Raw genomic sequence first — 26,001 nt, forward strand, 5'->3', positions numbered from 1 at the left:
ATGGTCTGTTCGAAGCCAAGCTCAAATGACCCTTTTCCACTGAAGCCCTCCCTACTCTCTACCCACCAACTCCAAATTGGAAGCCATCACTCCTTCCTCTGTATTCTCTTAGTACTTTTTGCTCTATTATAGCATTTATAGCCTTTTATAACACATTCTCTCAGAACCTGGTGTGGTATGAGACACACAGCAAGTATTCAGTACATGGCTGCCATACTGAAGGACAGAAAGCAGAGATGGTCATCATTCCAAAATGAAAATAGATAGCCAAGGCAGCAAGGAAATAAAGACAATTAATGGTGGCTTCTCCTTCCAAACAGTGGGATATGATCTCCTGGGAAGTAAGGAGATTTCCACGTGGGAATCAGAAACTTTTGCATTCCAAATGATACCATGAGCATTCCACAGTCCATGCAAGTAGGTTGAACCATTCTTCCAAGTCTAAAAGTGTTTAGTGTTGTTATTTTTTTTCCCTCCTAACTGAATTCCAATGATCTGGGTCAGTGTTTTAAAAGCTTCGTATCTTAGCTGTTTTACTTTAAACTTTTAATCCTGTACATTCCTCTCAAGCCTCTGGGACCAGACACTCAGTTCTGCTTTCAGCAGGCCTAATATAACATCACATACTCTACATTTTTGTGGCATACTAGCTCTCTAAAAAGAAAAATTAGACCATATTCTAAATCCTACTTCTCTATAGACTAAAAAAAAAGTTTTTCGGGACAAATATGTTTGATTAAACCACACTCAAACCTTACTTTCCTCTTTTTGAACCTCCCTATACTCTCTTTACTTTCTCTTTGCTTGAGAATGTCTTCAGACTTACAGATAAGGCCCTATACCATGTTCTGAAACTCAAGCGATGAAAATTGGATTAAAAAGGAATAATTTAATGACTCAACTTCAAAGAAGCCAAAAGAGTATTTGAAACATCTCAGAAGGAAAATTATTGATATGGGGCTCTTAAAACTTACAAGACTGGTGTAATAAATAGAAAGAAAATAATAAAAATATTACTTCTAAAGATCAACATTTTAAAGATGATTGCATATTGAAAAACTCAAAATAATAAATGAATCATTATAGAGGTCTACAGAGAGGCACTATCATTGAAAACACACTAGGGACAAAACAATGATCTATTTGGATAGGATCAGTATACTAATAAGTACAATTAGTTCTTTATTCTAATAAGACAGGAATGTCATAGGCTTCTGGTCAGTCTCTTTGCCTCCATTCGTCCCATAGGTAGCTTCCAGAACAATATTTTAAACATCCTGATCACACCGATAAAGGGATATGTCAGGATCATAGATCAAAATTCTTCAGTGGGTCTCCATTTCCTTTGGGTAAAAGATACACTCATTGTGCTATATACATACCATTTATGATCTAGCTTTGCTTTTCCACTCTTATTTCTCCTGCTCTGCCCCTTTCACTCTGCACTTAAACTACCCTGAATTAATTACTTGTAGTTAATTTCTCTATCAAGCTCTAGGCCTTTATACATACTCTTTACTTGGAATATTCTCCCTTGCTTGTCAAGCTGACAAACAACTACTTTTCTTTCAAACTCTGCTCAAAACCTTAGTGACCCTCTCATAGATTCCTCTGGGGAGAGATTTTCATTAAACCTTTAAATATCTGTATCACAAGCAACTATCACATGGGCTCCAAAGAGCCCACCACTGTATCTGTCTTTCTCAAAGACCAGGAGTCCTTGAAGATTCAGTGCCTAGCCTGGTTTCCAGGAGAAAGCTGGTCTTCAAAAAAAAAAAAAAAAAAAAAAAAAGTTTGCCGAACGAAGGTATTAAAGCCAAAATAAATGGAACATATCTTTCTATTAAAATTGCAATTTCAATCTTCATTCCTACTTTTCCCCTGGACTCGATATAAGTAATATAGATGAAATGGGAAGGGAGAAGACAAAAGAAGAGATGACTATCTCCAATTGGGGAATATGCACTAGAGTTTATAAATATAGATCCACTCACTACCATTATGCACTAGCCCTGTCAAGTGAGTAATTCTCTCATTGGCTGAATTTAGTGCCCACTATATCATCTCTTGGCAGCAAGCATAAGCAGTTTAAAAGGATGGGTCCCAATTTACCTGGGAATTATTATTGTGCTGGGTCCCACCGCAGTCAAATATAAGCACCAACTGGCAAACTGCAGAGGACATCGACTTCATGCCAAATGATAAAACAAAACTGACTTCCAAAGACCACTTTAGGCTTAAACTCTGAAGAATGTCAGTAATGTAGCAGCTGACAGATTCAGTTTTTTAAAGATCTCATTAGTGAAAAGCTCTCTAAAATAGAATTATTTATTTGGGGGTAGGTTATTTGTGTAATTTGAAAACTGTACTCTGCCAACTAATTCCAGTGTATGGGAAACTATTTTTAAATGCAAATGCAACTAATTTTAAAGGTGAAGAAGACACAGTCTATGATTTATTTTTAAGTAGAAATTATTACATTTCAGGAAGTACAACAAATGCTCAAACGAATGTTCAAAGCTATCAATCTTAGTTTTTTAATCATCCCGATAATCAAAAAATGTGCTAATTCTTTAATCTTTGGTTCAAAACATTAACTTCACATTGTATGCGATAATGTCTGGTCTCTAAAAGTTTCTCAATAATTATTTGTTAAGTAAATGAACAAATGGTTAATGTATTCTTCAGAATGACTTTTTTTTTTAAAGCTGCCATTTATGATGACATTATTCCATAATTACAACATCGAAGCCAACAATGTAATGACACTTTTTTTTAAGTACACCTAGTCCTTAAAATTTAACACTGACGACCAGTACACTGAAGACAGAAGTTGTGGAGACGGAAGACTTTTGAGTGTTTTCTTTCAGTGTTTACAGGGTGCAGCCTTAAAGAGATGATTCAGGAAATTATGAGAAATATGGAGTTTCTTGTGGGCACATGCAGAAAGGAAACTGAGGCATGGCTTATATAAATCCATAATTAGGAAACCTCTGGATTAAACAAGCCTCATATTAGAAAAAAAGTCAGCTGATTAATGGAACACATAAACTGGGACTTGAAATTTTCCTAATTGAACTTTGCTGAGAGCTTGATTTCCTTAACGTGGGAATCTTAAAACGTCAAATGCAAAAATAGTATTTGGTTTATTCATTCAAACATGTTTTTAGCCCATACTGTGTGTTTTAGATAAGGTGTTCGGTTACTAGGGACACAGAAAGAGGAGCAAGCCAAAAATCTGTTGAGTAAAAGGAGACTTGATAAGTCTTTCTAAAAAGCAATGTACAGAGTATTCAGTTACCAAATAAGTCAAGGAGAGTATGGTCATCAACTTATTTCCAACAGAGTAGAAGTCATTATGAGCTGATTTTAGCAGGCTGATAAAGTAGTCACATGTGCCATATAAAAAATCAGCGATATTTCTTCTAGATATTCTGAGACAGACATAAGAAATATGGGGAAAATACTGAAGGTCTGATTTTAAAAAAAGTTCCATCACTTTGAGAAATCATTTTGGGTGGCAGATACCCTGCTAAATTCAGTGTGGGTTAGATTAAAGTATTATAGATGAGAGTTTGTTCAGTGATTTCCTATCACCATCACCCAGAATAAAACTATCATTCTGTAAGGGGAAACCTTTTTTAAGAGTTGTCAAGTTGCATAAAGACCAGTATGATTTTTGTGCCCATAGAAGTCAATACAAATCCCTCAATTAACTAATTCTTTAAAGCAGTGCGGCCCAACATAATGCTGTCATAAAAATGTTCTATATCTACATGCTCAATACAGTAGCTACTAGCCACATATATAGCTATTGAGCACTTGAAATGGTGCTAATGAGATTAAAAACTGAATTATTATTTATATTTTAATGATTTTAAGTGTAAACAACAAGATGTGGCTAGTGGTTGGTTATAAACCATATTGGATACTGCAGCTCTAGAATCTCATAATTCAGTTATATACAAAATCCAGTTTGCTTTACTTATGTCAAGAACAAGATAACAGACATCTGAATTAACCCTGGAGAGTGATTTCTTAAGGTAAAAAGAAAAATGCATGCATATAAGTCAGTAGATTTTTGTGGAAAGGGTTGAATCACAACAGCTCTTGTTGTATCACAATGGAATAATGAGACTATCTCAAGGATAGAAGTCTAATGGGAGATTCTGAAGAGGGTAATCAAGGCACAGTCCAGTTGAGAACTATCTAATAAATGTGGGAACTACAAACAAATCCAAACCATGTCCCTTCCTTTGCTATAATTAGCAGACCTTGAGGGACTGGATCTGTTAGTCATTTTGCTATTATTTGTTCTCTCTCCTCTGGTTCTTGTTAGCCACCTTGGGGTCCTGTCCTGTGTCATGTTTCACACCCTCAGTCAGTAGCTGTGCAGGAAGCCCACAATTTTTTGGATTTATATTTTGTTTTTCTATTTGTTCAATGTATCTAATAAAAAATTTAAATTAGTTCCACTTTATTCTACATTTTATGGCTAGTACAACAAACATATTTAAAGGAGAAAGCAGTAGTATATTTGGGGGGAGAAATAAAGGAACTTCACAATTATTAAGCATGTCTATGTACCAGGTACTTCTTTTGCTATCATTCCTACAAAGCTAAGGAATAATAAATAGCTGACCCACAATCATGCAGGTAGGCAGTGACACTGCTGTCATATGAACCAAATTTGTCTGATCTCCCAAACCTATGGTTTTTGCCTACTATATTATACCTGCTTCCTAAACCTACTTTACAGAAATAAATTCCACAGTAAAAATGTTGGTTACCCTTAACTTGCCTCCCTCAATTTCTTCCATCGGTCTATCCATCCTTTGCCTCATTTTTTTTTTTTTTTAAAGAAAGAACATGGTTCTTTCTTATGGGATGGTTCTGGAATATTTAAAAGGATCTAAAGCCATTGCATTAAAAGTTCTTTTTCCTTTCTTTTTTTAAAGCTATCAGGGCTTTAAATCACAAGAAATTACCCAGAGGAATAGTTTAAAACATCATGCAAACTATTTTTTAAAGTATTAAATAATGTAAGTTCCAAATGCCACCTAAAATACTTGTTCCATTAGGGAAAATAACAAGACAAAACGAAAACAACCCTCGGTTTGTAGAACTAATGGAGTCAACACTATCTATTACTCACGTATTATTTTATTCACATAGTAAATCCTTTCCAATGAAGCAACTAACCATGTGTCTGTCATACACTATGGAGTCAAGTACAGCCACTTAAGCACTTAAGAAAAACTAGGTAATATTTTATGAGCATCACATACTTGTAAAAGTAAAGCAATAGATAGAAAGAAAGCTATTTTCCTGGTGGAACATTTCCAATGTAGTATTTTTGTACTCTGAGTAATCATAATCCTTTTTTTAAGTCTTTTTCAAAGTAGATAACTTAAAAAAAAAAAGAGGGAGATAGCTGCAGTCCTTCAGTATTTTGCAATAATTTAGTGGTTACAATCATTATAGTTTAATGGTTGAGACTGATTAGGTTCCAACTTTGGTTCAATCCTTACTGGTTCTGTGACTTTGAGCAAAGCACTCTGACTCACCTTCCTCACTGAAAAATGGGGAGGATAATTCCTAAGGTTATTGGGAGAATTTAAATGAGCTAAAATATGAAAGGCACTTGGAATAATCATGGAAGCGATGCTCTATTTTTCTAACAATCTACATGACTGAGAAGACAATAAGATAAAATAATTAACTAATGTTGGCTAATGAGTATTTTTAAAGAAGAGATGCCATAAGATACCACACAATCAGCAAAAATCAGTATTATTTTACCAAGGACATTATGAAAGAAATTTTGGTCCAGTAAAAATGTCTGAAATGTAATTCCTGATATATTATGCTATCTGAGGATATACAGTAAATAAACAATAAATTTTTCATCTTGTAATGCTTCATAAAATGTAAAAGAATAGAAAAAGTTCAATAAGCTGCTTGACTATAAAATCTATTCCAACTGGAAAATGGTATCCAAGATCATTGCTTGGGTAAACTGTAATATGCTCTCCCCTACCCACGAATAATATAAACTTCTAAAACTTAACATGGAAGTCTTTTTCTTATGGAATATATTTTCAACTGCATGTGGGTTGTTATGGTTGAGTTTCCTAAAAGGACATATTAGAGCATTTCTCTAACAGTGTTACCTCGACCTTCTGACCTTCCTAAGGACTCCTTTATTTCTAAGTACACTAGCTGATTTCAGAATGATTCTTCCTTATAATAACCCGATAGAAGAAAAAGACAGAAAAAAAAAGAAGAGATGACAAACTAGATAGGAGCAAGCATTGATATTATATGCCAGTGGTTTCCAAACAGGTGTAAGAATTGGTCAGTGGTACCCAAGAATCTTGCTAGTGCTGTGCATACAGGAGTTCAACTCATGCTATTCCTTTTTCCTGACTTCATGGAAGAGTAGCACTGAGAAATCCTTATCTAGCTCCGAGCTCTGCATTTAGAAGGAAGGAAACTGTGTGCCACTCAAAGGAAGAAGAAAAGTCAGAAGTCAGTGGCACTCACTCAATTTAGAAGAGTAAAGATGATTAGGAAAAAAGAATCTTTGCATAGGCAGGCACCTTAGAGGTAATTTAATTCAACTCTTTCTGCAGTGCGGGATTCTCCTTCACAGTATATCTGAGAGACAGCCTTTCAGTCTCTGCACAAAGACCTTCAATAATTGGGATCTTACTTCCTTGAGTCTTCTAGCTACAAGCCAGAAATCTGGGTTATACCAAAGATTCTTCACATCATTCATATCCAGTTAGCTACTAAGCCTTATGTATTTTACCTCTTAAATATATCTTAAATCTGTTCACTCTTGCTCCTCCCATTATCTTAGTTGAAACCCCTCTTTTTCATCCCTTTATGTGGTCTTGCAATAGTATCCAACTACCAGATTTCCTACTATCAAATACTTCACCTATAATACATCCTTGCATGGCAGGCCCATGCAAATCTAGGCACTTTCAATCAAGATAGTGGATTAGATAAATGTCATGCTCACCTCCTCCCATTACTACATCAAAATTACTACTAACTTATTGAAAAATAACCTTTGAGAACCACCTGAAGACTAGATGGGAAAAAAGCTATAACTAAGGATATAAAGAAGAAACATCAACATGGGTAGAAGGGAAAGAGACACAAAATGGGCTGGTTCTACACCCATGAATGGTGGTTAAGAATCAGGAGGGATATCTTGGCTGTAGAAGTCTCTCCTGAGGAGCAAGGGGTCTAAGTGCCATACAGGGCTCCTTGGTCCGGAGCACTAGTGCTAGGAAGAGAGTCCCCACAACATCTGGCTATGAAAATCAGCTTGAAATGCATCACGGTGAGATTGAGGGCTCTGTAGTCTCAACATTCCTTTTAAAGGGCCTAAGCATAGACTGACTCATTCACAAACACTCACCCTAAGCTCCAGCAAAGAAACAACAGTTCAAAAAGCACCTAGGACATCAGGGGAGGAACTGAATTAGCTTCAGTGTGAGGACTAGAGGGGCAACTCTCATTTCTGTCTCTAATAGAAGTGCTGGCAGGCACCACAGTTCCTTTGTTGAGCCTTCCCTCCACCCAGCCTGCACGTGCAGGCAGTGCCAAATCTAGAGTCTCTATCAATGTGGCTAACACAGCTTGCACGACCCTGGTGATTCTCTGAGAACCTGCACCATTCAACTCACACACAGGCCAGAACCTTTTCCAGTAGCTGTTCTTTACAATTGGTGGTCTTCAACTGCACTGTGCACGTTCCCCAAAATCTCAAAGGTCCACAAACCCCAAACAAGTGTTGGCTCGCCTCAGTGCTCCCCCTACCTTTCTTAGCCACTCCAAGCCCGGCATCAGTGGCAGCCAGTTTCACTTTGTGACTTAGCCTCTCTGAGGTGCCTCCAAGCCCAACACAGTTGGCAACCATCTGCAGATCACTTTGTAGCTCCTACCAAGTAGCTCTGTTGGCCTGCACCAGAGCCTTTCCCAAGAAGCCCTAGAACCAATACAGTAGGTGGCCAGCTTCAGACTACACCAGAGTACCATTCAATTAGCTCCACAAATGACACACACAAAGAGTGAACTCAGCAAGCACTGAAACTCTGTTGAAGCAAAATCCACTTGATGGGGTCAGCACCGCACAACAGCTCATACACTAAGTTACAGCCAGTCCTCACAGCCAGTCAGCCTGAGCATCAGTCTCACCCACTACGTGCCAACAGCAATCAAGGCTCAACTACAACAGGAGGGCAACACACAACCCACAGAAGGAACATCTATGGAGCACCTGGCTTAGGTGACAGGGGGAGACTGTGCCACGGGGCCCCACAAGACACCTACCACATAAGGCCAACTGCTAAGACTGGTAAATGAGGCATATATAATTAATACATGGATACAAACAAGGAAGTCAGCCAAAACAAAAAGACAAAGAAACATGTCCTAAATGAAAGGACAGGATAAAACTCCAGAAAAATATCTAAATTAAAGGGAGATAAGTAATTTACCAGACGTAGAGTTCGAAACACTGGTTAAAAGAATGCTCAATGAACTTAGGGGAAGAGTAGATGAACTCAGTGACAAATTAAAAAGAGATAAGAAACATAAAAATGGGTATAGAAAACATAATGAAGAACCACTTAAAAATGAAGGATATAATAACTGAAAAGAAGAATACATTAGCAGAAATCAACAGTAGGTTACATGAAGCAGAAGACCATATTAGTGATTTGGAAGACAAGTTGGTGGAAAATACCCAATCGGAACAACAACAAAAAGAATTTTAAAAAATTAGGATAGTGTAAGAGACATTTGGGACAACATTAAGCATAACAACATTCACATCATAGGGGTACCAGAAAGAGAGAGCAAGGGACTGAAAACCTATTTGAAGAAATAATGACGAAAAACTTCACTAACTGGGCAAAATAGACACACAAGTAGGGGAAGTGTAAAGAATCCCAAACAAGATGAACCCAAAAATGCCCACAGAAAGACACATCAAAATTAAAATTCCAAAGGTTAACGACAGAGAGAGAATATTAAGAGCAGCAAGACAAAAGCAGTTGGTTACCTACAAGGGAGCTCTCGTTAGGCTGTCAGCTGATTTCTCAACAGAAACTTTATAGGACAAAAGGGATTGGCATAAAATATTCAAAGTGATAAAAAGCTAGGACCTACAACTAAGATTACTCTACCTAGCAAGGCTATCGTTTAGAATCTAAGGAGAGATAAAGAGCTTCCCAGAAAAAGAAAAACAGAAAGAGTTCATCACCACCAAACCAGTATTATAAGAAATGTTAGAGAAGAAGGAGAGGAGAAGCAGAAGGAGAAAAAGGAAGAGAAGGAAAAAGAAGGAAAAAAAGGAGAGGGAGAAAGAAGCAAAAAAAATATGAATAATAAAATGGCAATAGCCATCAATACCTATCAATAATTACTTCAAAATGAATTAAATGCTCCAATCAAAAGACAGGGTGGCTGGATAAATAAGGGATGGAAAAAGATATTTGATGCAAATGGAAATTTGAAAAAGCTTGGGCAGCAATCATTATATCAGCCAAAATAGATTTTAAAACAAAAGCTAAAATGAGACAATGAAGAACATTTCAAAATGATAAAGGGATCGATCCAACAAGAGGATATAATCCTTGTGAAAACTTATGCACCCAACATAGGAGTACCTAAACATATAAAGCCAATATTGACCGGCATAAAGGGGGAGATCGATGGTAATACACTTAATAGCAGGAGACTTTAACGCTCCACTGACATTAATGGATAAATCATTCAGACAGAAAATCCACAACGAAACTGCAGCCTTAAATGACACATCGGATCAAATAAATTTAATTTATATTTTTAGAACATTTCACCCCAAAACAGTAGAATATACTCTTCTCAAGTACACATGAAACATTTTCCAGGATAGGCCACATGTTAGGCCAAAAAAAAAAGTCTCAATAAATGTAAGAAGATTAAAATCATATGAAGCATGTTCTCCAACCACAATGGTATAAAACTAGATATCAGTTACAAAACGAAAACTGAAAAAAAACACAAACACATGGAGTCTAAATAACATGCTACTAAACAATGAAGGGGTTAACGAGATCAAGGAAGAAATCACCAGATACCATGAGACAAATGAAATGAAAACACAAGAACCCCAAATCTATGGAACATAGTGAAAGCAGTGAGAAGAGGGAAATTCATAGCAATACAGGCCTACCTCAAGAAACAAGAATCATCTCACATTAACAATCTATCCCTTACACCTAAAGGAACTAGAAAAAGAACAAACAAAGCCCAAAGTGAGTAGAAGAAAGGAAATAATAAAGATCAGAGTGGAAATAAATAAAATAGTCTAAAGAAAACAATGAAAAAGATCAATGTAACCAAGAGCTAGTTCTGTAAACTTTCAGCCAGATTCATCAAGAAAAAGAGAGCCCAAATAAATAAAATCAGAAACAAAAGCGAAGATGTGACAACTGACACCAGAGAAATAAAAAGGAGTATAAGAAAATACTATGAATGATTATATGTCAAATAATTTGACAATATGGAAGAAATGGATAAATTCTTTGAACCATGCAGTCTTCCAAGATCGAGTAAAGAAGAAAAAGGAGATCTGAACAGACTGGTAACTAATAATGAATTTGAATCAGTAATAAAAAAAAAATCCCAACGAACAAAAGTTCTGGAACAGATGGCTTCATAAATGAATTTTACCGAACATTCAAAGAATTAACATATATACTTCTCAAACTATTCCAAAAAACTGAAGAGAAGGGAAGGCTCCCAAGCTCATTTTATGAGGCAAGCATTACCCTGACTCCAAAACCAGACAGAGATATTACAAAAAAAAAATTACAGGCTATCATCCCTGATGGACATAGATCCAAAATCCTCAACAAAATATTAGCAACCAAATTCAGTGATACATTAAAAATATCATATGCCATGATCAAGTGGGATATATTAAAGGGATGCAAGAATGGTTCAATATCCACAAATCAATTAATGTGATATACCACATAAACAAAGTGAAGTATAAAAAAATCAATAATTATATCAATAGGTGCAGAAAAACATCTGACAATATTCAACATCCGTTTATCATAAAATTCTCAGTGAATACAAGGAACATATCTCAACATAATAAAGGCCATATATGACACATTCACAGCTAACATTATACTCAACAGTGAAAAGCTAAAATCACTTTCCTTAAGATCAGGACCAAGACAAGGATGTCTACTTTCACCAGTTCTATTCAATATAGTACTGGAAGTCCTAGCAATCAGACAAGAAAAAATAAAAGGTACCCAAATTGGGAAGGAAGAAGTAAAACTGTCATTACTTGCAGATGAAATGACACTACACAGAAACCTGACCCTAAAGAGTCCACTAAAACACTATTAGACCTAATAAATGAATTCACTGAATAGCGGACACGAAATTAATATTCAGAAACTGGTTATATTTTTAAGAGAAAAGCAATCTCATTAAATAGAAAAGAAAAAAAAATCCATTTACAATTGCATAAAAAAGATACCTAGAAACAAATTTAACCAAGAGGTTAAACAATTTAATTGATAAATTTTAAGACAATGAAAAAAAAATTGAAGATAAAAATAAACATAAGCATACACTATGCTCATGGATAGGAAGAATTAACATTGTTAAAATGCCTATACCACCCAAGGCAATCAATGTACAGATTCAGCGCTATCCCTATCAAAATACCAATGGCTTTTTCACAGAGCTAAAACAAATAATCTTAACATGTATATGGAATCTCAAAAGACCTTGAATAGCCAAAGCAATCTTGAGAAAAAAGAACAAGGTTGGAGGTCTCATGCTACTTGATTTCAAACTATACTACAAGGCTATATAAATAGTACAAAACAACATGGTACTGGCATAAAAATAGACACAGATCAATGGAATAGAATAAAGAGTCCAGAAACAAACCCACACTATATGGTCAACTAATTTATGACAAAGGAGGCAAGAATATACAATTGGGTAAAGACAGTCTTCAATAATGGTGTTGGGAAAACTGGACAGATACATGCAAAGAAATGAAACTAGACCATTTTCTTACACCATATACAAAAATAAATTCAAAATGGATTAAAGACTTAAAGATTTAAATGTTAAGACTTGAAATCATAAAACTCCTAGAAGAAAACAGGCAATAAATTCTTTGACATTGGTCTTAGGAATTTTTTGGGCAAAGACATCAAAAGCAAAAATAAAGAAATAGGACTATATCAAACTAATAATTTTTGCACAGTAAAGGAAACTATCAACAAAACAAAAAGCCTATTGAATGGGAAAAGATATTCTCCAATGAAATATCTGATAAGGGGTTAATATCCAAAGTAATATAAAGAACTCATACAACTTACCACCAAATGGCAAATAATCTGATTAAAAAATGGGCAGTGACTTGAATTTCTCCAAAGAGGACATACAGATGGTGAACAAACACATGAAAAGATACTCAACTTCACTAATAAGCAGAGAAATGCAAATTAAAACCATGATGAGATTTCGCCCTCCACCTGTCAGAATGGCTATTATCAATAAATCAACCAACACAAAGATTGGTGAAGATGTGGAGAAATGGGAACCCTTGTACACTGTTGGTGGAATTGTAAATGGGTACAACCACCATGGAGAACACTGTGCAAGTTCTGCAAAAAATTAAAAACAGAATTACCATATGATTTAGCAATTCTACTTTTGGCTGTTTATCTGAAGAAATCCAAACCAGTAATTGGAAAAGCTATATGCATCCCTATGTTCATTGCAGCATTATTTACAGCAGCCAAGATATAGAAGCAACCTAATTGTCCACTGATAAACAAATGGATAAAGAAGTGGTACATAAATACAACAAAATATTACTTGGCCATAAAAAAAGAATGAAATCTTGCCATTTGTGACAACATAAATGGACCTAGAGGGTACTATGCTAAGTGAAACAAGTTGGACAGAGAAAGTCAAATACCATATGATTCCACTTATATGTGGAATCTAAAGAACAAAAAAACAGAAACAGACTCATAAATACAGAGAACAAACTGATGGTTTCCAGATGGTTTGGGGCCTGGGAGAAAAAGGTAAAAGGAATTAAGAAGTAGAAATTGGCAGTTACAAAACAGTCATGGAATGTAAAGGAAATATAGTTACTAATATTGTAATAACTAACTATGTATGATGTAAAGAAGGTACTAGACTTACTGGCAGGAATCACTCAGTAAGTCACATAAATGTCTAACCATTATGTTGTACACCTAAAACTAATATAATGTTGAACATTGACTCTAACTGAAAAAGAAAATAAAATACGAATCTAATTATGTGATTCCTCTGCTTAAAACCTTTTGATGGTTCACTATCACTAAAGCAAAAAGTCTCAGGTTATACCCTGAAATGCATGATCTTATCTAACTCTTCAGTTCACATTTCAGCCACATTGAATGGCTGTGGTATCTACCTGCACCAAGATGTTTAGCATCTCCATGTTTTTGCTCCTGTTGTTACCTCTGGTTAGAATACTCTTCTTTCCCTCTTCAGCTAGCTAAATCACTTCAGGAATTATCTACAGGAAAGCATCTTTTGACACCCTCACCTACATAATATAAAAAATATTCCATGTGTATCTCTGTCAGTGCATTTATCATATTTACTGAAATCATAAATAAGTTCATGTTTTTCCCTCCAGGTGAGTCCCTCAAGGCAGTGACCACGTCAGACCCTTAGCACATGGAACAGGACTCATGGTAGCAGGTGTTGAATGCATGCCTAGTAAACACCAGGACTTTTTCTGATATGAGTTAAATTTATAATTCCATTGTTCGACTTTTGCTCCATGGAGCAGTAAGAATCATCTCTCCAGCAAAATATAGCATTTGGCTAGTTCATGAAAAGGTAAAGTTTAAACACCACTTATATGACATTTGCACTTACCTAAGTTGCTGTATGTTGCACTACAGGGATTTATGTCCATTGAATCTGAAATGTCTTCTTTCTCCTCTTCCCTTTCCAGTTCAGGTAGGGGTAACGATGATGTGCAGCCCCTGCCATCTTCCTTCACAACAACAGTTCTTGGGTCCCAAGGAGAAAAATCCTCCGTCACTTCATGGGTCATATGACTAAAACAAAGCAGACTACTGTCACACTGACATTCAAAGGTCTTGCTAAAATTTAGATTTATGGAAGGCATATACTTGCCATAAATCTAAATAACTGGCCCTTCAGTCACAGCTATGGGTCATAAGCACCAACATGCTTGTCTGAATATAACACAGTCCTTCATGAAAGCTGCTACTTCTATTTATCAAGAATTCAGTTTAATAGAAGAGGTATGGTAGGTGCAGAGGGAAGCCTGAGGATAACAGGTAAAGAGTGGAACTTTTTTTTTAAGGTAGGAGGTGGTGATGGTTGTGGTAGAGGGACTGAATGCTTAACTGGTTAAAGACAAATATAATCAAGTATTTAACATATTTACTATACTACAGCACTATAATACTAGAGTAAATATCAAATACTTTACTATATAGTATTTATTTAGTATATAGTATTTTACATACTAAAGTATTTATTAAAATATTTAGTAAAGATTCAGGAATAAAGTTGAAATTAGACTACCTATTTTATTTTACAACATGCTAAATATTATATTATGCATACTGTAGATATATTACAACCCAGATATATCCCAAAATGTCAACAGTGATTTTCACAGAATTTGGGGGTTATGAGTGATTTTTTAAAAATTAGTTTCAAGTATACAGTACATTGGTTAGACGTTTATACAGTTTATAAAACAATCCTCCTAATTGCTCCTTCTCTCTCCTCTGGTTTTCCACCTAGCTAATATATTAATGTTAACTACATTCTCTATACCATGCTGAAATTAGACTACTTAAACAAGGAAGTTAAGCAATTGTTTTAGTAGTAAACTGAGGCCAGGAAAGTCTTGTTGCCAAGAGGACAGAGCGTCAACCTTTGCCTATATGCAGGCAGCAGGCAAGGCAAATGAAAGTTCTGCGTTCTAGTTACTCTTATCTATTTAAACGAATTTGAAGCATCTTATTGGCCACATACCAGAGTACAGTCATCCAAAATTGTGTTCCCAATGTCGTTTCATTTCTGTACCTGTTCACCCTGCCTGAACTGTTAATTTCTGTTGCTATAAGTTACAAGAGAATAGAATGGTCATTAAATATTGGTGGAAAAAACTGGCTTAGAAAATCTCATTGGGTTGGTCAATGAAACAAATTCAAAATCAGGTATCTTTAATGGTTTCTAGGTCCACTGAAAGTGTTCCTAGACTGTCACACACTCATCTGCTCTTCTTCCTGTTTTTAATTTTATTTTTTTTTAATGGGCAAAGAGACAGAAAGAAAAGAAATATATACTATTGCGTATTATTTCTGGGTTTGCAATTGGCAATGAGTCATGGTGATATTTACAAGTTTCTTTGAAAGAGGTACTCTGTTTGATCATGTGTCATCAGAACATATACCACCTGAAGATTTGAGGAAGTAGATCTAAAGGAAGAGTAGTTTCTTATCAATCTTTCATTATTGAAACTGTTCAGGGACATTTCTGTTCAAATCTACCTAAGAAGAAAAATAAGCCTTGTAGTCTGCTGAATGTACAACTTCAAAAATGTTTTTGAAAGCTGGCAGAGCCAGGATCTCTCTATACTGGGAGTGAGCAATGAGCTGGAGGTTATATCATGGGATGTAGCTCTTGGGGAGAATGCTGTGGTGGGCAGGAATCACTCCACTGGCAGCCAAGAGGGTGGGTTTATGTAAAGGAGGCCTCACACAGTAAAGCACGCTGCCTCTTCTTAATGGTCTGCTCTAAGTTCGTCAAACCCAAATTGGAGTTCCACTTCCAATCATTAGCAAAGATGAAGCAAAGTGACACTTATGAAACACTCTCAGACACCACTTAGTGTCCAAACTGTAGGTCACTGAATAGTTATCAATATGCTTCAGGAGAGGGAAAATGATCTTTGTTGGAAAAAGTTAATATAAGTCATTTCTGATTTCAAAGCAATAAATATAAAATGATTTAAAAATATCAGCCTTCCTTGAGAAGAAAAATGTTAAGCCTCCAAACCATTCTCTTCTTACTCTACACTCAACTTGAGAGGTTTCTATAAAGCTGTTTTTAGGCTCTTAGCATCTGCAGCCTTGCTCTTGCTTATGCTCTTTCTTCCCCCAACCTCCTCATTATTACTAAAAGAAAGCTCTCATTTCCATTTGTCAAAAAGGATTGCTGATGGTTGGTTCAGAAATCATGACTCTACCTTCACTCATCTGATTTTCTCCTAGGAAATGAGCTATTAATAATGAGTCTCAGCTATTGTGAAAACCACAGTTAGAGCTGTTGCTATTAAATCTGTGAGGAATTCTCTGGCCTATTTCTACATACATGAATCACAGCTCTGTGCTATTAGGAGCTTCTCGAACCAAAGTATGAATGCTAAAAAGCAAGAAATATTAAAGACTCACCTACGGTAACCGCTCATACAATTCCCCATTAAAGGAGATTCTACACAGCCTTCTGGAATCTGTTAACTATGTTCTGAAGCTCAGATGAACCACAGTCCCACTGAGTTCTGGAGGACTACATACTGTGCAAGATATAAGTGGCTCCAATTCTACACTTTAATATCACCCTCTGTACCTTGACCTTTACCTTAGGGGTTTGGTCTGGGAAATGTGCCAACTTACCTTTGGGGAACTAGTTTTATTAAGCAAAGTGAAAGCTAGTTTTATTAACATTTCGAGGACCAGGGCAGCATAACCTACACAAAAATCAGTTTTCATAAGCTCATTTTAAATAAATGTACTAGCATATTAAATCATAAATTAAAATAACTCAACTACAAATAATTTTGCAAGGAGAGTTATGAAAGGAAAAACACATGGATTTGCAAATGGATGCTAAGATGTTTAATCTGCATTCATAGTGACTGCAGTATCTAAAAATGAAGAATTTTTAAAAAATGCATCAGTGATATGTCATGTCACATCTTGATGCTTGAGGGGAGAATAGCTCTTTGTATGTTTGAAATGGCAAAAAGGGCAGGGAAAAGGAGAGGTTTTGAGAGTTCAAGCATAGATGTGGTAACATGTAACTAAAAATGAAAAAGAATCAAGAACAGCATTAGAGAAGGTTGACTCTATGTATAAACAGACAAACCATTCTGAAAGGAAGTAAACTTTTACAGTTAAATTAGGTTAGACATATTAATTTTATAAGATAATTTTTGATCATTGATTTTTGTTTCATGTTTAGTTATAAAATCGAAATACCTCCTCTTAAATAATAAAATAACAGTTTCCCAGTGCAGGTTTTATCTCCTAACAAAGCAGTTCACCCCTCGCATTTCATTGGGAAGTGTTTAATATAATGGAAAAAACACCAAAATGGGAATCAGAGAACTCAGGTTCTGTTCTGTTCCCCTATTACTTTGACTTTCTACAACTAGATGACAGGATAATGTAGGAAATAATGGAGAAAATGGAAATTTCCCCCATTTCATCTTTGAAACAGAGAGTAAAAAAAAAAAAAACCTTTAAAATAAAATCAGAAGAAATCTACTAGAATTTCTGATACATTATATCTTAGCATGCATCTTGAAATAGCAAATAACAATGAGGGTAATCATTTTTTTCAGGGTAATTATAATTTGATAGCTATTACTATAAAACATATCTGTAAACTGATAAACAGCCCACAAAGAGGAAGTTACCGCTTTTTTATTTATATGTTGAGACAATTCCTAGTTCTATAACATAATGTAGAATGCTTGCAATAACTATGGCATTGACATGTAGGTCCTTGATAGTCAGGTTTGACCAAACCCTGACAGCCCGCTCTTATCCTGGACCCTCAGCGTTCATTCTGCTTTCATACGGGAAGATATAACAAGTTTGCCTTTACCTCAAACTCTTCCACAAACTTTTCATTAATGACCAGTTTTTAATAAAGATTTGGTTTATCTAATGACATGTAAAAAAACAAATCACATGATAATCTCCATAAACAGATCTCATTTTCTGAAAATGGAGAATGAATTTAAGGTGTTCACAGGAAATAGTATCAGTTTCAGATATTTCTGTTATATAAATGAATCCCTTGGTAAGGTGTATCTCCTCAGTCTGCAATATTTATATATAATTCAAAACTGCAGAAGCAATCTCCTAAGGGAAGCTCACTTGGCTTACCCGGGTGGTAGGATTAATTATTACAGCATCAAACAAAAGAATCCACCCCCCACAGGCCCCGGAAAATTCATTCAAGACAGATTTTTCTAAGAATTCAATCGAATGTCTAAATGTACATTTTTAAAAGGCAAATCAGATTCCACATTAGGTCAGATTAAATGCCTTAGGTACTCTAGTATTTCCACAATTTCAGTTCAACTTTATCTTCAAATTCAACCACCTTCATTCAGCTTCGGAAGGGACAGTAAATGAAATCAGGCTTCTATAGAGACCATCTGCCTCTTGCAGCAAATGGGACTCTACATTTCTATTTGCCAGTTCTCTTCAGAAGCTACATTGTCTTTAGTTGCCCAAGACAGCCAATAAACAAAAGTGTGATTTTTAAAATTTCCTTTTATTCCTTTTCTTATCAAAGCACATCAGAAACAGCACTTCGTGGTTTTATTACTGGTTTCTAAAGCTGCTTATTTCTGGGATTACTGAGGAAGATGGACTTTTGCAGAAATGGGATGTGCACAAATATGTGAGGAGGAAAGTTCAAAGTTATCAAATCTCACAGCTTTAATCTACTAGAAGGGGGGAAAAACTCCATTTCTTTCTGTCTCTCTAACCCCCCTACCAAAAGTGATATTTCTTAATCCTATCTTAGTTTCCAGCTCATCAACTTGACTTTGCTACATTTTCCAATTACTGACATTCTCAGGTAGAAAAGTGTTCTGTCCACGGATCACTATCTTGGTGTTTCCAATTTTCCACTAAGCCTTCCGTAGTCTCTAACTGAAAACTTCACATTTCTATCCCTGAGATTAACCTTTAACTGAAATCTGATGAGTTCTTGCTAATATGTCTAACATAGGCTGATAAAGCAAAGGTAGCTCTTACTGGTGTGGACGAAGTAGCTAGATCTTGGGATGAGGAAGGTCTTGAATAGACTCTAATTTTCAGACACTGCAGTTTCACTTTTTCTTTTTAACAGATGTGAATAGCAAATTAAAAGTGTCTTCAAGACTGATTCCAGTCAAGATGGTGGCTAGGTAAAAGCAGGGTTCGCCTCCTTCCATGACTGCATTAAAATTACAACTAAATTATAAAACAAACTTGGGGAACCACCTGAAGTCTAGCTGATCATAACACATACATTTGAGGCTATAAAGAAAAAGCCACATTGAGTCTGGTAGGAGGAGCAGAGACATGAAGCAGGCAGGTCTGACATGCACAGGTGGCAGTTGAGCAGCAGGAAAGCATGGCTGCAGAGCTCCTCGCCGCCACAAGGAACAAGGGGCCCTAGCCCCAACAGGGACTTTCTAGCCCAGGGTTCCAGTCCTGGGAAGAGGAGTTCCCACAAAAATCTCACTGTAAAGACCAGTGGGGGCTCTGGCCATCTGGGTAAAACAGAAAAAAAAAAACCAAACCCTGAAACCCCGAACATCCCAGTAAAAGGGCTGGTGCACTGACTCACTTGCTCTTAGACACCCCAGGCTCCAGTGGAGGGTCAGCAGTTCGGGAGGCACAAGAGATATACGGGGAAAGACTGAGTTCTTTGGCACTGGGGCAAGGGGTAGAGGGACAGTTGTCATTGCTCCTTGGTTCAGTCCCGCCCCCCCCCCCCCAGAGCAGTCTATAGGTGGGTGCCATCTTGCTTGTGTTGAACCCTTTCCCTGCATGGCTAATTCTGAAACTGCATGGGTCAGGTGAGATTGCCCTCCTCTACTCCATGTCTCCCTGGGACCCAGCCCCACCGAGCCCACAAATTGCTGAGGTAGCCTGTTGCCTGGCAGCCAGCCCCACCCTGTGGCTTTCTTGGGCCACATATTTATTGGCAGGCAGCAGCCCTCAGCTCATGTAGTCCATGCAAAGACCACACATTTTGGGGGAGATTTTTGGTGGCAAGTCATTGGTGTTAGCCCAAGATGTAATATCTTTTGGGTGGATCACAGGGGTCTGAGGAACTGAGAAGGACAGTGGCTGGCTTTGCTGCAATCTGAGACTTTCATAGGAAGCTGCAGATTCAGCACTGGCATGAAACCTGACTTTGTATTGGCAGGGTGAAATTCGATCGCTTTACCCCAGTGACTCCCTGGGTCCCCACCCCATCATTCAAAGGCTCTTCCAGCTGCAGAGTTATATGAGCAGTTGGCAGGCAGCCTCAGGCATTGAAGTGCATAGGTCCTTTTGCTAGGCTGCCCCAGGCTGGGTAACTGACCTCACCTCCCAGCGTGGTCTCACTCACTTCCAGATCCAGCACAGGTAGCAACCATTCGTGGATCGCTTTGTAGCTCCTACCAGACAGCCCCAAACAAAGGCAGCAGCTGACTTTGGTCTACATTGGAGCACCTCACAGAACCAACACATCCAAAGACTGGCATCAGACCACAATAGTGCACCACCTGATTGTTCCATAAGCAGCACACCAGGTAGTCTCACCAAGTACATGAGACTGCTGGGGTGAACCCCACTTCATGGGGGTTCATACCCTGTGGGTATGACCAGTCCCCACAGCCAGTCAGCCTGAGAGTCAATCCCATCCATTGACACACTAACAGCAATCAAGGCTTAGCTACAATAGGAGAACACATGCAATCACACAAGGAACATGCCCAGAGCCCCTGGCACAGGTGATCAGTAAGACTGTACCACTGGGCCACACAGGACGCCTACTACATAAGGCCACCTAGCTGAGGCTGGGAGATGTAATAAATCTTCTTTATACATGAAAACAAAAATAGAGAGGCTACAAAAATGAGAAAACAAAAAAACATGCCATGAATAAAAAAATGAGAAATCTCCAGGAAAAAGCTAAACAAAATGGAGGCAAGCAACCTACCAGAGACAGGTCATGATGATGTTCAATGAAATTAGGGAAAGAATAGATGATCTCAGTGAGGACTTCAACAGAGAGACACTAGGTATAAAATAGGACAAAGAAACCATAAAAAGAATCAGTCAGAAATGAAGAATACAATAACCAAAATGAAGAATACACTAGAAGGAATCAACAGTAGATTAGGTGAAGGAGAGGATGAATTAGTGAGTTGGAAGACAAGGTAGCAGAAAACACCCTATTGAAACACAAAAAGAAAAAAGGATTTAAAAAATGAGGAAAGTTTAAGGGACCTCTGGGACAACATCAAATGTACCAACATCCGCATCATTGGGGTACCAGAAGGAGAAGAGAGAGAGCAAGGGATTGAGAACATAGTTGAAGAAATAATGACAGAAAACTTCCCTAATCTTGCAAAGGAAATAGATATACAAGTTCAGGAAGTTCAGAGTCCCAAACAAGAGGAATTCAAACAGACCCATACCAAAACACATCATCATTAAAATGCCAAAGGTTGGAGACTATGACAGAATCGTTACTTACAAGGGTACTCCCATAATAATGTCAGCTGACTTTTCAACAGAAACTTAGTAGGCCAGAAGGGACTGGCACAAAATATTCAAAGTAATGAAAAACAAGAACAAACCTACATCCAAGACTACTCTACCCAGCAAAGCTATCAACTAAAATTGAAGTGATAAAGATCCTCCCAGACACAAAAAAGCTAATGGAATTCATCACTGAAAAGCCAGATTACAAGAAATGTTAAGGGGACTTCTGTAAATAGAAGGGGGGAAATCCCATAAATATGAATAATACCATGTACCTATCAATAATTGCTTTAAATGTAAGTGGATTAAATGCTCCAATCAAAAGATAGGGTAGTTGAATGGATAAGGAAATAAGGCCCATTCATAAGCTGTCTACAAGAGACCCACCTCAGATCAAATGACACACACAGACTGAAATAAAGGGATGGAAAAAGATATTTCATACAAATGGAAATGAAAGAAAAAGCTGGGGTAGCAATACTTACACAAGCCAAAATACTTTAAAACAAAGGGTATAATAAGAGACAAAGAAGGGCATTACATAAAGGTAAAAGAATCAATACAACAAGAGGACATAACCTCAGGCAACATATATGCACCCAACATAGGAGCACCTATATATGAAGTGATTATTGACTGACATAAAGGGAAAGATTGACAGTAATACACTCATAATAGGAGACTTTAACATCCCATTGACACCAATGGACAGATTTTCCAGACAGGAAATCAATAAGGAAACAGCAGCCTTAAGTGACACACTAGACTAGATGAATTTATTTGATATTTTCAAAAAGTTTCACCCGAAAGCAGCAGAATATACATTCTTCTCAAGTGCACATGGGACATTTTTCAGGACAAACCACATGTTAGGCCAAAACACAAGTCTCAATAAATTTAAGAAGACAGAAATCATATCACTGGTATAAAACTAGAAATCGACTACAAGAAAAAAAACTAGAAAATACACAAACACATGGAGGCTAAACAATGGGCTACTAAACAATGAATGGGTTGACAATGATATCAAGGAAGAAATCGAAAGATATCTAGAGACACACAAAAATGAAAACACGAAGACTCAAAATCTACTGGATACAGCTAAAGCAGTCCTAAGAGGGAAATTCATAGCAATACAGGCTTACCTCAAGAAATAAGAAAAATAAACAATCTAATCTTACACTAAAAAGAGCTAGAAAAAAAACAGCAAAACAAAACAAAACAAAACAAACAAAACAAAGCCAGGAGAAGGAAATAATGATCAAAGCAGAAATAAATGAAATAGAGTTTAGAAAAATACAAAAGATCAATGAAAACAAGAGCTGATTCTTTGAAAAGATAAATGAGATTGATAAATCTTTAACTAGACTCATCAAGAAAAAAAAAGAGAAAGGAGCCAGATAAATAAAATCAAAAATGATTAAAGAGAAGTAACTATGGACTCCACAGAAATACAAAGGATCATAAGAAAATACTGCGAGCAATTACATGCCAACAAATTGGATAATATGGAAGAAATGGTTACATTCCTAAAAACATAGAATCTTCCAAGACTGAGTCAAGAAGAAATAAATCTGAACCAAATGATTATCACTATGAATCAGTAGTCAAAAAACTTCCAAAAAAACAAAAGTCCTGGACCAGATAGCCTCATAGGTAAATTTTACCAAACATTCAATGAATTATTAACATCTATCCTCAAACTATTGCAAAAAATTCAAGAGGAGAGAAGGCTCCCAATCTCATTTTATGAAGTTACCATTACCCTGATTCCAAAACCAGACAACTGGGCAGATACATGAAAAAAATTAAAACTGAACCGCCTTCTTATACAATATGCAAGAATAAACTCAACATGGTTAAAGACTTAAATAAGAGCTGAAACCATAAAACTTCTAGAAGAAAACATAGGCATTAAACTCTCTGATAATGCTATTAGTAGTTTCTTTTCGGATATATTCCTCAGGCGAGAAGAAAAAAAGAAAAAATAAACAAATGGGACTTCTTCATCAAACTAAAAAGGTTTTGCACAGAGAAGGAAACCATCAACAAAACAAAAAGACAACCTACTGAATGGGAACAGATATTTGACTATGATACATTTGACAGGGGTTAATATCCAAAATGTATAAAGAACTCATATAACTCAACAACAACAACAATAATAACAACAAAAAACAATTTAAAAATGGGCAGAAGACCTGAATAGGTCTTTACCCAAAGAGGACATACAGATGGCCAACAGAAATGATAAGATGTTCGAGGTCACTACTCATCAGAGAAATGCAAATTAAAAGCATGATGAGCTATCACTTCGCACCTGTCAGATTGGCTATCATCAATAAATCAAAAAACAACAAATGTTGGCAAAGATGTGGAGAAAAGGGAACTCTCATACATTGTTGGTGGGATTGCAAATTGGTACAGCCACTCTGGCACAGTTTGAATTCTCCTATAAAAATTAAAAATTGAACTACCATTTGACCCAGTAATTGTATTTCTGGGTACGTATCCAAAGAAAACCAAAATACTAGTTTGTAGAGATCTATGCAAACCTATGATCATGGCAATGCTATTCACAATAGCCAGGATATGGAAACTACCTAAGTGCCCATCAATACACAATTGGATAAAGAAGTTATGGTATATATATATATACACACACCATGAAATATCACTCAGCTATTAAAAAAAATCTTACCATGAAATGTCACTCAGCTATTAAAAAAAATCTTACCAAAGGTATTAATGATTACAGGTGTGTTCTATTCTTGAAAAATTCTAAACAAAGTCATTATTTACATTACAAAAGGATGATGCAGAGTGAAATTAGTAGGATGAGAAAGATAAATACCATATGATTTCACTTACATGAGGAATTAATGGAACAAAAGAAATGAATAAACTAAATAAAAACGAACTCACATATAGAGAGAACAAACTGGTGATTGTCAGAGAGGAGGGGAGTTATGGGGCTGGGTGAAAAAGGTGAAGGGATGAAGTATAAATTAGTAGTTATAAAACCAGTCATGGGGAATTTAGAGTATAGCATAGGGTATATAGTTAATATTATTGTAATGGTTGTGTGTAGTGCCAGATGGGTGTAAGACTAATAGGGGGGATCACTTCATAGACTATACAAATGTCTAACATTTTTAAATTTAAAAATTTTAAAAACGTAAAAAAAAAAATAATAATAAAAAACAAAAAAACACCCCAAATAAAAGTTTCTTCAAGGCACCTGATATCAAGACAGCAAAGTGGATAAAAACATAGACCCTGTAAATCACTGTCACCTTCACGAACTAAGAAAAATTAGTTTTAAAATACTGTGAAATACAAAGTCAGAATGGAATCTGCACAAATTAACAGAAAAGATAAATTCATCTTGGAAAACAGCAATAAAATAAAGCTGCCCTTCTCAATTACAGAGGTATAGGAGGAACTTCTCAGCATCACCATTTCAGCCACGGCTCACTTTTAAAGAATGGAGTGAGATATTGATGTATATTTCCTGAAAGGCAAGACATCAGGATAAAATGCCTACAGGCCTTTCTAATAGGACTAACCTAGAAAGGATATAAAACAGCCTTATTTGGGTCCTGGACTTTTTCTGCATGTCCAGAAACAGTAGAGAGCACAGTACTACACCTTTTTTCCAATTTCCTTTTATCTCCCTCAACTGCCTGTTTGCCTTTTGAGTCAGAGGAGAGAAATGCTGAGAGATGATCATGTACACTAACTCTCCAAAATCATTGCGGGCTCACTCAGTGAGGGAATATATGTAGGGAGAGAATGGAAACTGCTTTGAACCTACTCTCACTCAACACTGTATAAACTGCACACTTTTCCATTTAATTCACAAAAACACCTCAGGAGGTAGATTTTACAGATGGGGAAACTGAGATTGAAACAAGTGAAATAAATTGCCTAAGTACCACAGGTACTTAGGTGTAGAGTCAGGATCTGAATTTAACACTGTGTTCTTTCCACTTCACCAGTACCATAAGGCAAGCTTGGTGTATTGTAAACACTCAACAATAAAACCTTAATTATGAAGTTAAGGTGCTTTGAAAAGCATAAAGCTATTATTATGAGGTATTAATGATTACAGATGTGTTCTATTCTTGGAAAATTCTAAACAAAGTCATTATTTACATTACAAAAGGATTTATCTAAAGAGGAGCTGCTCTAGTATAGAAAGACTATATTTATAGATCTCTGGCTTCCTGATAGTTGCCACCACCACTACCTCTACATTTGCTGAGTACTAGGTACTGTGCTTAAATATATATCTCCTGACAATAACACTCCAAGTAAGTTTGTCATTCTCATAATAGCAAATAACAATAGCAAC

General features: G+C 36.4%; 1 protein-coding gene across 13 annotated transcripts in view; it reads right to left on the bottom strand.

Annotated features, from left to right (window-relative positions):
- The window catches only part of PEAK1 (pseudopodium enriched atypical kinase 1), a 255,006-nt gene that overhangs the window by 25,026 nt on the left and 203,979 nt on the right, over nucleotides 1-26,001 (bottom strand). For all 13 annotated transcript variants that reach the window (XM_036239172.1, XM_016144088.2, XM_016144084.2 and 10 more), the window contains one exon: nucleotides 13,990-14,174. In XM_036239172.1, the coding sequence (XP_036095065.1) occupies nucleotides 13,990-14,174 (185 nt within the window). The remainder of the gene's footprint in view (nucleotides 1-13,989; nucleotides 14,175-26,001) is intronic.

This window comes from Rousettus aegyptiacus, unplaced genomic scaffold, assembly GCF_014176215.1.
Source record: "Rousettus aegyptiacus isolate mRouAeg1 unplaced genomic scaffold, mRouAeg1.p scaffold_m13_p_3, whole genome shotgun sequence".
NCBI classification, from domain to species: domain Eukaryota; kingdom Metazoa; phylum Chordata; class Mammalia; order Chiroptera; family Pteropodidae; genus Rousettus; species Rousettus aegyptiacus.